This window comes from Ursus americanus, chromosome 6 (assembly GCF_024610735.1).
Source record: "Ursus americanus isolate L20-20 chromosome 6, mUrsAme1.1.p, whole genome shotgun sequence".
In the NCBI taxonomy this organism is placed as follows: Eukaryota; Metazoa; Chordata; class Mammalia; order Carnivora; family Ursidae; genus Ursus; species Ursus americanus.
Genome location: NC_142132.1, coordinates 41468486 through 41481511, shown reverse-complemented (window position 1 = coordinate 41481511; position 13026 = coordinate 41468486). Strand labels below are relative to the sequence as shown.

Sequence of the window (13026 nt, the reverse complement as noted above, 5' to 3'; positions counted from 1 at the left end):
GACACAGGACACTAGGCAAAGGGGTGACTGTGTGCCAAGTGGAGGCATCAGGCTCGGTGAGCAGCGGGTACTGCCCATAGTGAATGAAAGAGGAAAGGGCAGGCCTCTACTGGATGATTCCAGGTGACTCCTCCTCGAGACCGGCCCATCCTCGGGTCCACCTTTAGTTTGCTCACCCCCCATCTGCCATCCTCTCAGATCACACCGGGGAGCAAGGCCGCCCAGTCGCAGCTCAGCCAGGGTGACCTCGTGGTGGCCATCGACGGAGTCAACACAGACACCATGACCCATCTGGAGGCCCAGAACAAGATCAAGTCTGCCAGCTACAACCTGAGTCTCACGCTGCAGAAGTAGGTGGGAGCTCTCCAGAGCAGGGGGCTGAGGGGCGTGGGCATCGAGGGCCCAGGAGAGGGTGTCCGGCGGGGGTCATGGGGTCCAGGCTGTGCCACAGGATCACACAGGAAAGTAACGAGTTCCTCTGGACCAGAAGAAGGACAGGGCCAAGCCGTCAAGCACCTGGCATGTCTGTACCTCACTTTACAGATGAGGCTCGGGGGTGGGGGTGGTCTCGGTGTACTGCCAGTGTGTGGGCAGTCGGGCCTGAAAAGCAGGGTCTTCCCTGCCTCCTCTTTGCCTCAGACAGCCTCCCAAGGACCTAACAGAGGCCCATGGGTGCAGAGTGCCCAAGGGCCATGACTTCCTCATCCTGGTCAGGCCCAGTGCCTTCCTGGAGTCACCCAGTCCATGGGGTGGACAGTGGGCCCAAAGCTGTCACCCAGTGACCTGGCTCCCCAGCTGTCTGATTCTCTTCTGTCACCAGCCCTGCCCGGGCCGGAGCTTCCAGTCCTAGTGGCAATTGTCTTCACTTGGTCCCCTTTCTGGTTTCTTCCAGGTCGAAGCGCCCCATCCCCATCTCCACAACAGCGCCCCCGGTCCAGTCCCCTCTGCCGGTGATCCCCCACCAGAAGGTAGGTGCGGACCGTAGCAGCTCCACTCAGCCGTGGTGCCTGTGGTGCAGCCCCTGGTCTGCCTGCCCCACCCTTGGTTGGCCCACCCAGGGCAGGGTGGTGGGATCCGCCCTGCCCTACCCCTGCCCCTGTTGTGGCTGACCGTGAGGGAGGTGGGGCAGGCCCCCAGGAAGAGGCGTGCAAGCCCCCATGAAATACCGAGTGTGGGGTGCCTGCCTGGGTGCTAGCCAGCACCCTGGGCCTCGTGGCCGGGCTGATGGGAAACGAGCCTAGGCAGTGGTGTTTTCAGGAGCGCGATCGCCCTCCCAGCTAGGTGGGGACAAGGGTCTGGAAGGCTCTGACCCTCATTCTCCTGAGGGTGCCGGGGGGTGGTGACTGGGGCATGAGAGCCGGAGGCCCCGGTTTGAGCAAGCACCCCAGGCATGGAGGGAGCCTACTGGCCCTCCGAGTTTATCCTCCGACATAGGCTCTCTCCCCCTGGTTTCCGCTGCCCCTCCCAACTGAGCGCCCCATCGGCCCACTCAGAAGTGCCGCTGGGAGCCAGGCAGCAGGCACAAGGCAGGCACACCTCACCACTGTGCCCGCCACCCGCCCCTTCCCAGCTCCCTCAAAGCAGCTCAACTATGTGGGCCCAAAGGGGAGGCCTGCCCCACCCCTCCTGCAAGGGCCTACTCCCCACCCCTCCCTGCATGACCTCATACCGATCTCTGCCTGTCCAGTGAGGCAGAGTGGGCCACAGGCAGGGGACAGGAAGAGGCCGACAGGGACTTGGGGTGGGTGACAGATGGGGGAAGGGGACAGAGGGCTGCTTGGGAGAAGTTGCACAGGTGGACTGTGGGAACCAAACGTCAGCCCCCACAGTGCTCCAGTTCTCCCTCTTGTACCTCTACTCTGCCTGACCGCCGCCAGCCCGGGGGGCCCTCTGACTGGGCACGGGGGGGCATCTCAGTATGGGGTCAGTAGAGCAAGAGGCCGGGCTGTGCCCAGCAGGGGCTTCCCCTCAGAGGAACGGGAAGCAGATACAGGATGGAGGGGGCTCCCTCCAACTCCCTGAGACCCATGCCCCCTTTCTTGCAGCCCCGCAGGCAGGCTGGCTTTGCTTTCTGCGTGGGGCTTGCACTTGGTCCAGGTGGATGTGAGAGCCTCAGGGCCAGGGGTGTGTGCTCCCTCCCTTCCTCGACAAATCCCTTCTGTTCCAGGCGCCCGCTGTGTCCCCTCCCGAGCTGCGCGGTAGGCCTCGGGGTGGCGGGCTCCTGGGCGCTCGCGCTAACGCCTCTGTTTCCGGTCCGTGTGGAAGCAGTGGGACATGTGTGGCCTCTAACTGCTCTCTTCTCTCTCCCCTGCATGGCGCTGCCCTGTGCCAGGACCCCGCCCGGGACACGAACGGCAGCCTGGCAGCGCTCAGCCCCAACCCTGAGGCGAGGGCCAGCCTGGGCACCCCGGGCACCCCGGAGCTCAGGCAGACCTTTAGCTCCTCCTTCTCCCAGACCTCCGTCTTCTCCTCACACACGGAGGCCTCTGACCCCGGCCCTCCACGGGGCAGCCCGGGGGCCAAGACCAGCCTGGAGGGAGCCCTGGACTCACTGAGCCCGAAAGTCCCGCAGGGCTCGAGCCAGCCGAGGCAGTATAACAACCCCATTGGCCTGTACTCGGCAGAGACCCTGCGGGAGATGGCTCAGATGTATCACATGAGCCTCCGAGGGAAGGCCTCAGGTGCCGGACTCCCAGGAGGGTAGGTAACGGTGCGCAGCTCTCCGCTGGTGGTCCGGGGCCACCGGGGTCCTCAGTGCTCACAGGGGCCTGGCCAGGCGGTCGGAGCGAGGAGGAGCTGGCCTCAGTGGGCCCACGTGGTGGCACAAGCTAAAAGCGATGCAAGTAATGACCGAGCTGGTATTTTTGCCAGGAGCCAGACGTGTCATTGCTTTGCACAACCTGGGGTGACGTGTTGGAGCCAGCAGAGGGGATACTGAGGCTCAGAGAAGGTTTAGTGGAGGTCCAGCTGTCCCGCTGCTAAGTGGCTAAGTGAGGTCTGAATGCAAGAGACACTTCACACCGGCCCGCCCCCCAGGGCAAGAGGAAGCCTGCTGCCTCCAGGTTCTCTGGGGCAAGGGTCAGGCTGGTCCCCTCCAGGAGCCCTGAGGCAGGAGCAGGGAAGAATTAGAGAGGTGGGAAGGTAAATTCTTTGGGGCTGGGAGCGGTCTGGGAAGGCTGCCTGCAGGAGGGGGCGCCTGAGCTGGGTGCAGAAAGATTTAGCAGTGGGGTGCGTGTTGTGGGCTTGTAGGACTGACCCTTGATAGGATGAGGCAAGGAGGCAGGACCCTGAGGAGAAAGAGGCTGCGCAGGAGAACGGTAGCGTGCCCCCCCTCCCCAGCTCCAGCTGGTGGGACTCGGCAAACACAGGAGCTAAAAGAAACTACAGCCACGGTGGGCATCGTGGAGGGGCTGAGGGGAGGGAGCCCCCAAGCAGAGCACATACTAGCTTCTACGCCCTTCCTGCTTGTTTCTTATTCTAACTTCTCCCATGCGGTCCGTACAGTTACCTTCGTGAGCTCTAGGCTGGCAGGCTGAGTCAAGGCAACACGGCCCAGCAGTTAGGGGTTCAGGGCTCCTCCTCTGTACACGGGTGTGAGCCTGTCCATGTGTCGGGATCCCTGGGAGGATTACTCAGAGCACTGAGCCCTGTTCCCGCACACTTGCTGTGCGCTACCTGAGGTCACACCGCAGATGCGTGCAGGAGTCAGAATCGTCGCCTGGGTTAGTCGGGCCCACGCCCACGCCCTTCCCGTGCCCCTGCTACAGAAGGAACCTGTGCCCCGCCAGTTCACGGCTCCCCCAGCTTCCCCATATCCCTCAGCTCTTTCTGGGGTTCTGAGTGAAGCTGGCCTTGGGCACCCCACAGCCTGAGCTCCCGGACCCCGGCTTCCTTGGGCCAGGGTGGTGGAGCTATAAACCCCTGGGCTTTTTCCAGCGGGGTGCTTCTGCCAGAAAACTCAAGGAATGACCCAGCAGAAATGGCCTCCTTCTGCCTTGGATGGGCTGGTAGCTCTTTCCAAAGCTCTCTGGAAGTGGCCCCTGGCAGGGAAGTCAGCCTCTGAGAGACTGGGGCCTCCACGAGGCCCACCTGCAGTGACGCTAATATCTCCCCTTGTGAGCCCTCCGTCTACACTTGGGGCCAGCTAACGGACTACATGCTTTATTTAACTGCAACTCTCAGCAACTTCAGAGGTGAGCATCATTTCCCCCATTTTCTAGCTGGGAAGGAGAAGCCCAGAGTGGGTGATTTGCTTGAGGTCACACACAGCTAATGAGTGGCAGACAGGACTGGTACCCAGGTCAGCCTGACTCCTCCCTACATGTGACAGGGACCTAACAACCGGCCCAGGAAAGTCAAGGGCCAGTCCCACCCCAGCTTCCCATGACTCCAGTGGCACCTTCCCGCTGCTGCAGGAAGTGTTAACTTGTTACTTGACACTCAGAGCAACAGGGTCCAACAGTTTCTCCAAGGGTAGACAGGCAGGGGGAAGGCGTGCATCTCCTTTCATCCACCGTGAAGGCTGATGCTGTGGTCCCCAGGTGATGCTGGCTGGCAGGGGGAGCCTCTGACCTGGGCTAGTCCAGGCAGCCTCTGACAGGCTGAGACTACCACCTTTGCTAAGTGTGTAAGTGCTGGAAGGCAACAGGGTTGGTAAATGCTAATGCCCACATCCCGTCCATTGCAAAGTCTTGCCAAGGCCTTTACACGAAGGATTCTGTTTAGTGTGCACAACCCGTCTGTGTGGTGGGCACCACCATCTCGATTTTGTGAATGAGGGACTAAGGCTGAGACTGGTGGGGAACTGCCCGGAGTCACAACACTAGGAAGATGCAGGGTCAGGATTTGAACTCTGTCCTGTCTGGCTCCAAAAGGAAGCTCCTTCCCCTCCTCTCTGGGCAGCTTACGATGTGATCCCTTGGCAGCTTGAATCCCCTTGGGAGGCTTGGAGAGAACAAACAGGGTGCAAGGTCAGCAGGCCAGAGCATCCCTGCAGCCCCCTCTCACCCTCCGTGAGCTGGCAGTGCTGGGCAGTGGCCCTCAGGCCACTCGGTGCAAGGGCCCATGGCTGGGTCTTACATCTTCGACTTATGCTCCCTGTGACTTGGGCGCTGGCTCCTCCCTGAGCTATCCGCTGTGGGCTGCACAGCCTCCAAGTCTTCAGGCGGAAGCTAAGCAGGGAGCAGGACAATGCCAAAGAAGGTGCTGGCTGCCGGGTGCCCGGGACAGGGAAGGGCAGAGGCAGCCCCCCCGCCCCCCGCCCCAGGCCAATACTGCCCTGTGTAGAGGCACTGGGCTGGTCAAGGCGAGAGCTGACCCTGCAGCTGTCAGCACTGGCCAGAAATGGAGAAGGGGTGGAAGATCTTTCTTAATATAGCTCCACTTGGAGCTATTTGAGCCTAGAGGACAGAGGGAATTTTATCAGCTCCGAGACAGGGTAGGGCCTGGCTTTGGCCTGGCTCCCCGTAGTCCTGGTCAAGGGATGACCAGGGTCAGGCTAGTTAGGGCCCAGGCTCTCCCAGCCAGAGCCTGGAGTGGTCCGATCTGGGATGGTGGCAGGGCTTGGGGGCAGGGATGCCACCTTCTGTACTCTTTTCCCTCAGGTTTCTGACAGTGCCATTGGTGCTGCCAGGGTCTGCCCTGCACGGGATTTGCATGTAAGGAAACGTAGTGCAGGCGATGCCTCCCCCCACGGAGAATGCTCCGGGAGGCTGCTCTAGACAAAAGCAAGGGCGGCGTCCCTCTCATGTCCGAGCTGGGCTGCCTTGGCTGGGGCCTTTCCTGCAATATGCCTTGGACCCAGTACTTCTCCTGAGCCTCCGCCTTCTTCCATCCTGCCTCACTGACTGTCCACAGGGCCTTTAGGGGCAGTCATTGGGGACTGCATCCCTGTGCCCCAGAAGGAGTGGCCAGGGCTTCCTGCCCCCCACCCCGGGAGGGAGAGTACATCCTGCAGGCTGTGGGTAACCCCACTGTATACCCCAGCACCACGGCCAGTCCTGCTCACGGAGCAGAACTCCCAGAGCCGGGCCCCATTAAACAAGGGGAAGTCCAGAGCTGCTGACTGGCTAGGAGGCACCGACAGCCTTGCCTCTGCCCATAGCAGCCAGAGCGGGTCCCGTTTCCCTCTCCCTCTGCCTCTCTTGGGGTCTCCAGCCAGGCTGTATGTGGCGGATTCGCATACATGGTATGTGAGTGCCTGTGAAGATGGACTAGAAAACCCTTATTCTAGGCTCAGCTTCAGGGACTGTGGACCTACTGAAAGGGAAAGACTGCTGTCGGCACCTCTGACCCAAACTCAGAGGCCGTGACCCTGACTCTGAGCTCTGCCCCGTCTCCTCGGCCCTCTCCTCCCCCGCTGCCAGTCAGGGCTGAGGCGGCCTCCACGAGGGCCATTCTGAGGATGGGCCTGGCACTCAGAGCCCCTGGCAGGACCTCCCTCTGATAGCCCTGTCTTCTTTGCTCTTTCTCTCCTCCCCAGGTGGTAGCCAACTCTCCGGCCAAGTTAGTATCAAAGGAAAGCATGTGTGTGCGCTTGAGTGCATATCCCAGCACGCGTCCATGTGTCTGTCCGTCCGGACAGCGTGCGCCTGTGTCAGCATGTGTATGTGCGTGTGCATGGGTGAATGGGGGTGCATTCGTGTCTCTGAGCGAGCCTGCATGTGTGTGGAGCTGCAAGTACGGAGGGGAGGCATTGGGGAGGGGTGCCAGGGCCCTGTCTGATGTGCCCTTTCCCTTCCCCCTTTCCTGCTGCGGCTGCTTAAGACCAGCAGGCTGGCTCTGGGGGGAGAGGGGGCGGTGGGTGGAGTGTGTGCCGGCTGGTGCTGGGTTCCACGTGAGCCCGAAGACACTTCTGTCCTGGCGGGACTGCTCAGAAGGGCTGTGCCTGACCTTCTTTGTCCGGGAGCGCGCTCATCTGTTGGAGGGGAAAGCCCCGATGGCAGAGGCTGGTGGCTGCACAGCCAGTTGGACTTGAGGGGGACTGAGCAGCCTGAGTCCTGCCCCGAGGAAGAAACACTTGTCCTGAAGCCTCTGGAGGAGCAGAGCCCCGGGCCACCGGGGGCGTGGCCAGCAGGAGGAGCCCCTTCGTGGAGGAACCTTGCTCAGAATCCCCATGGGTGCCCAGCGGGGCTGCTTTTTGCCTTTGGCCCATTCTGGACCCTGCTTGGGCTGCCGCTGCCTCTCACGCGTGGCCCAGCTCCCGTCCCCGACCCCCCACCCACCCCTCTTTGTCTCTGCTTCCTTGCTGGTGTGGTGAGAGAGCTTTCAATGCCTGGCGCCCCCTGCTGACCCTGAGATGTAGCTCAGCTGAGCCAAGGCTTCCCGGGATCTGGGATGGCCAGCTTGGGCAAGAGAAACCTGCTGTGAAGGGCTTTGGCTGGAGAGGGTGCTGAGGATTTTCTCTGCCAGACCCAGCTGTCCACAGTTCAGGGGACTTGGGGAACCTACCTGGGATCAGGCCTTGGGAGGTCTCTCCACCACCAACCCTCACCTTGACCCCCTGTGTAACACCACCTGTTGCCTTTTCTCCTTCCGCCTCCCTTCTTCTTTCTCCTCTTCTCCCCCTGCTGCCCTCCCCCAGCGCTGACTATCAGGAACGGTTCAACCCCAGCGCCCTGAAGGACTCTGCCCTGTCCACCCACAAGCCCATCGAGGTGAAGGGGCTGGGCGGCAAGGCCACCATCATCCATGCGCAGTACAACACACCCATCAGCATGTACTCCCAGGACGCCATCATGGACGCCATTGCTGGGCAGGCCCAGGCTCAGGGCAGTGACTTCAGTGGGTAAGCGCCTCCCCTCCTCCGCTGTCGCTCATCGGTCACCGCCTCTGCCACTGGCTGGGCCTCCTCACCAGTGGAGGCCAAGGGCACCAGGCCACTGGGTGCCATCAGAGACTTTAGGCATTGGAACCGACCAGCTTTCCTCCCTCGCCTTGGGCCTCTAGGGGCGTGGCCGTTGGAGGGGAGCCAGCCTTTGCCAGGGCCTTCCAGAACACCGTATTCTTTCTTCAGAATCAGTCTCACGGTCAGCTTTAGGAAAAGGGTCGAGAATCGAAGAATATGGTGGTTGCTCCAAGTGCTTCTCACAGCTTCTACATTTTCCCGGCCTTCACAGGGGGGTCGGTTTAGAAAGAGACTTCTGGAATCCTGGGTCACATTCTGGATAAACCAGTCTTCTCACAAACTAAGCCATTCTTTGGGGGGAAGTTGCTGCTTGAACAATGACGAGAGCAATTCAAACGTGTGACTAGGTTTCTTGTTTGGGAAGGGGTCTCTGGACCAACCATCCTAGGTGCTGGTGGTAGTCAGCCCACTGCAGAGCCTGGGAAGCACCCAGGACTCGGCGCCCCCTCTTCCTGTTTGCTCCAGGGAAGCCCAGTCTTAGGGCAGTGGGATTTAGGACATCCTTGGTTCCTGAAATTTGCCTGTTAGCAATGGTTGAAGAACTTGAGTGTTCAATAGGGAAGGAGTTGGTTGAAAATCATTTGTGGAAAAAACGGCTAATAGTGCAAACGGTAACAGGGACCTCACTCCCTCTTTCTTTCTCTGTCTTAGTCTCTCTCTCTCTCTCTCTCTGTATCTCTTTCTGTATGTGTCTCTCTGTCTCTGTCTCTTTCTATCACTGTGTCTCTCTCTCTGTCTTTCTGCCTCCCTGTCTGTCTGTCTGTCTGCCTGTCTCTCTTACAAACACACTCTTATTGTTTTCTACTTGAGAATATCATTGTTATTGGCTTTCAGAATTGACTGATTGTCTCTTTGGGCAACATCTTATCCCTGAGTCAGTGTCTCAAGCAACTCAAGAAATCTTAAAATGATGGTTGTATTTTTTTCTGAAGCTAGGAAAAACAGATTTTTAAGATGGATAAAGGGGTTAAAAAGTCCCAGATATCTCCGATCGTGTTTGGGCTTTGCAGAACCCAGCCCTTGTGGCCATGATTTAGCTGCAGTTTTCAAGGGGCCGGCTCCAGGGGCCAAAGGACAGAATGCTGTGTGGACTTCCCAGCTCTCCTCTTTGGCTCGCAGTGCTTCCTTTGGGCCACCAGGGGGCAGAGGTTGCTTGCCCTGGAGCCCTGAGTCTCAAACCCACCAGGTTCAGAGCTGTAGCTCTTTGTAGAACTCCGGACAGCGTTGATTTATTTAATCCCACCGTTCAAAGCAGAAAATAGGACCATGCAAGTTTAAAAACACAACCATTAGCTCATGTGTACCCAGAAAAACAAGGCTGCCTGGCTAAGCCAAAAAGCTAACAGGGATTTCCTGTTAACATTTGTTTGCCACGTGTGTCCTTGGTGTGCTCTTAAGAGTGGTAACGTCGCCAAAGGGAAGTTCAGTGGAAAATAATGGAAGAACTGCTCTTCACTAACTTTATGTATTCTGCACCTTGGAAAAAGACTACCATCATTTGGTTTTACCATTATTATTATTTTTTTTAATGTGACGCATCGTTGACCTTAAGTAAGCTTCTCAGAGTACCTCTCGCACCTTCCTCCTATCCCCTCCCCTCCCTTCCCTCTCCCTTCCCCATGTGCCTGGGAAGCAACATGCTTTCCCTTGCCTTCTAACTTCGCCCTGCTGGGCTGACGCGACCGCGGTGCTAGGGGGTAGGAACCGCCCCCTGTGCCGTGAGGTGCTCCATTTCTGCTGTGAATGTTCATGATTCCTTCCTCACTGACAGGTTTCTTTTTGTCTCTTTCTCTTCCTCCTTTATTCACCCCACTCCCGTAACTCACTTCTGACCCTAACCCTGCTCCCTTGTGTGTGCGCGGCCCCTCTGCCATCCCCTGATGGACACGCACTCACTGCTGGGCTTTCTTCTGCTTGGCAGGGCATCGCCGCTGGCGTAAGTAGACCCCACAGTGTCTGTTCCGCGTCGTGATCGTCTGTCTGGTTGAGGGATGGCATGTGGGTTTGGTGGGAAATGTCTGAGGACAGTAGTTCTGTCCATGTTCTTCCTCACACCCACCTCACTGCCAAACGACATGTGCTCTGCTCAGCAGCCCCTACAGGCAAGTGCTTTCGTCACTATGGACGCGGAAATCAGAGTAATGACATCACACTGCTTCCCCTGCACCCAAGGCTGGGAGTGAGTCTCTGTGCTGTGCTTTGCGGCGGCTCCCCGCAGCCTTTCCCATCTGCTCTAGGACAGCATAGAGCCGAATGTTGGAATCCACGCTGGGCCATTATTCAGGGAAGAGGGCGATGAGGGGGCCTCTTGGAGGCCATTCCCTAGGACCCCATGGGAGATGGATCTCGAAGAGCCAGTACCTGCTAGTACCACCCATAGGAGGCGAAAGATGAGTCAGATTTGGGGGCAGTGGACAGTGGGATAAGGGTCCAGAGGGGACCTTGATGTTGTGGTGACTGTGGAATGGTTTTGGTGGCATGGAGACCATCGTGGGAGTGGCTCCAGAGTAACTTGGATCCAGGGTCCCGGGACTATAGACCCTGTTCCATCCTTTCTCTGTGCATATTCTCCCTGAGCCCCAGACTCTCAAAAGGAACAGGAAGTCCATCTGACTCTCAGTGTCTGTTGCAGCAGCAACACAAATCCCTGCAGGGTCTGCACAGCACTGTGGGAAGTGAGGCCGACAACGTGAATCCCAAGAGACTCACTCCTGGGAGCTTTCTTGAGCCCTTGGAGCTGTGGAAGGAACAGGGGAGTGCCTCAAGGGCCATGATAGAGAAATGGCAGCAAGCACCTTCCATCCACTTTCTGGACCACAAAGCTGTGTAGGCAGGCTCTAGGGCAGGGCCTGGGCTTGGGTCTACACCTTCCCTCTCCCATGGCACGATCCACACTTCCTCCTTCCCTTCTAGCAGACCGAGGAGTCCTGCTTGTGTCTTTCCTTTGCACCTCTCACTCAAAGGCAGGAGACCCTGCCTCTCCTCCTCCCTATGCCAGAAATGGCCTGGCCTATCGCAGTGAGATCGCACTCTGCTCTGCTCTCTGGGCAGCCCCAGCCTCCCCCCTGCTGGACCCCGGAGGGATCTGCTGGTCTTCCCCATCTGATTTGAGGCTGCCAGTAGCTGTAGCTCTCTGGGGGCAGGGCAGAGCCTTCAGGGAAGTAGGGCAGCTCCATGCAGTCTTGGTCACCTTTTGTCACCTTTCTCCACCTCTGCTCTTAGAGCCCACTCTGAGCCAGACGCAGGGGACCAATCTTGAGAGGCTCCCAATCCTGAGAAAGTAGGCCAGTGCTTCCTTCCAGCTCCTTGCAGAGAGGCTAGAAGATGCAGGCACTGGGGAGGGCAGGTAGAGGCAGCCGTACAAGGGGAGGGGCAGCAGGCAAGGCGAGGCTGGACAGAGTGGTGCCTGGGCTGGGCCGTGTCTACGGGCGTGGAGCATCTGGGATGTGCAAGGCCCCAATGGGCAGAAGTGGCCTCTCTCGGCCGTTTTTGCTGCAGAGAGTTTGATGGAAAGGACAGTGGGGTGGGAACCAGGACGCCTGGGCTCTGACCCAACAGGGCCCTTACATGCTGTCACCTGGAGCCAGCCTCTCTGGACCTCAGTTCCAGCATCTGTAAGAGGAGAGGGCTGGGCCACTGGTCCATAGGGTGAGGAGGCAGGCCGTCATTGCTGTGAACTTGACCCAAGTCCACCCTAATTCCCAGGAGAGTGGGCTGGACAGCCAGGACCCTCCAGCTCTCGCTGGCCAGGGTAGGTGGGCATCCATAAGATGCCCTACAGTCTGATTCAGGCTGGGAGGCCCTGGGCCAAAGAGATTCTGGGGTCCCTTCTGGCTATGATCTAGGATTCATTCATTTAAGTAAGCTTTGAGCACCTGCTATGTGCCAGACCCTGGGAATCTAAGGGAAGGTCACCAGGTCCCCCCTCCAAAGGCCGTGCTGCCCTGGAGCAGAGGACTAATGACCTTCCCTGGAGCTCTACTCCCAACTCCCCCAGCCCAACCGCCCACCCACCACCATCTGTGGGCAATGCCAGTCCATCAGCCTGGTCACCTTGTTTCTCACATCACCTCCCCACCACACCTGCCCGTGTTTGCTGAACGGGAGCCCCCAGTCCTCTTCTGGGGCAGGCCTGGCACTGGTGGCTCCCTGTTTGGATCCAACAGTGTGAGGAGGACAAAGGACTGACCCCGAAGAAGCCTCTGAGTCCCCTAAATGGCCTGTCGTCACCCAGCCCCATACTCAGGAGCTGCTCAGACAGGTTGAAATTATTTCAAAAGACCTATTCTTCCTCTTCTTTCCTTAAAAGAGATCCAGCCCTCCCCCCTGGGGGGGGCAGCTGGGATGGGGATGGGTTTTCAGGTCTGTGTGTGGAGTCAGCCCAGGATGGGGTGTGGGCTTGGCAGGAGGGGTCTGAGAAGAATCGCTGTCTCGCTGTGGCCACCCTGAGCACTGAGGACCCAGGCCAGGCCCTTGTTGCGGGCTTTTGGATGGCAGCGGGTGGAGGGTATGGTGGGTTGAGACAAGTAGGGGCCACCAACCAGTGTGCGGGGCGTGGCGGTGCAAGCGGATGAGCCGTGGGGGGAGCGCAGGAGGACAGGACCCCTCACTCACGGCTTCTCTCTGCCCCGCAGGAGCCTTCCTATCAAAGACCTTACCGTGGACAGCGCCTCCCCCGTGTACCAGGCCGTGATTAAGAACCAGAACAAGCCGGAAGACGAGGCTGACGAGTGGGCCCGCCGCTCCTCCAACCTGCAGTCTCGCTCCTTCCGCATCCTGGCCCAGATGACCGGGACAGAATACAGTAAGTGAGGCTGGGGGCGGGGGGCAGGCAGGGGAGATGCGGAGGGACCACGAGGGCCCTATGCCACAATCCTAAGGCTCACAGAAGCCAGGGAGTCAAGCCCCTGCCCTTGAAGATGAGCTGGTCTTGACAGATAGCTAGCGGCCGGCTGAGCCCCTCTGGGCCCCTTGGGGCAGGCTGCCGAATGACATTGGCCCTCTGCCCAGCTCCCTGACTCCAGCGGGGGTGGGGGGCAGCCCACGTGCCATGTGGCTTGCAGGCAAAATGACGGCCCAGAGCTGGGATAAGAGGACCTACCAGGCCACACCTCAGACCA

General features: G+C 59.2%; 1 protein-coding gene across 10 annotated transcripts in view; it reads left to right on the top strand.

Moving 5' to 3' along the window:
• LDB3 (LIM domain binding 3) overlaps positions 1-13026 on the top strand; it is a 61093-nt gene that overhangs the window by 10009 nt on the left and 38058 nt on the right. For 5 of the 10 annotated variants that reach the window (XM_087862969.1, XM_087862970.1, XM_087862968.1 and 2 more), the window contains exons 3-6: positions 199-350; positions 893-968; positions 2333-2700; positions 12541-12710. In XM_087862969.1, coding sequence (XP_087719095.1) covers positions 199-350; positions 893-968; positions 2333-2700; positions 12541-12710 — 766 coding nt within the window. Of the gene's footprint in view, positions 1-198; positions 351-892; positions 969-2332; positions 2701-6481; positions 6505-7582; positions 7787-9827; positions 9843-12540; positions 12711-13026 lie in introns of all 10 variants that reach the window. The other 5 variants (XM_045783361.2, XM_045783359.2, XM_045783362.2 and 2 more) reach the window with 2 other exon arrangements.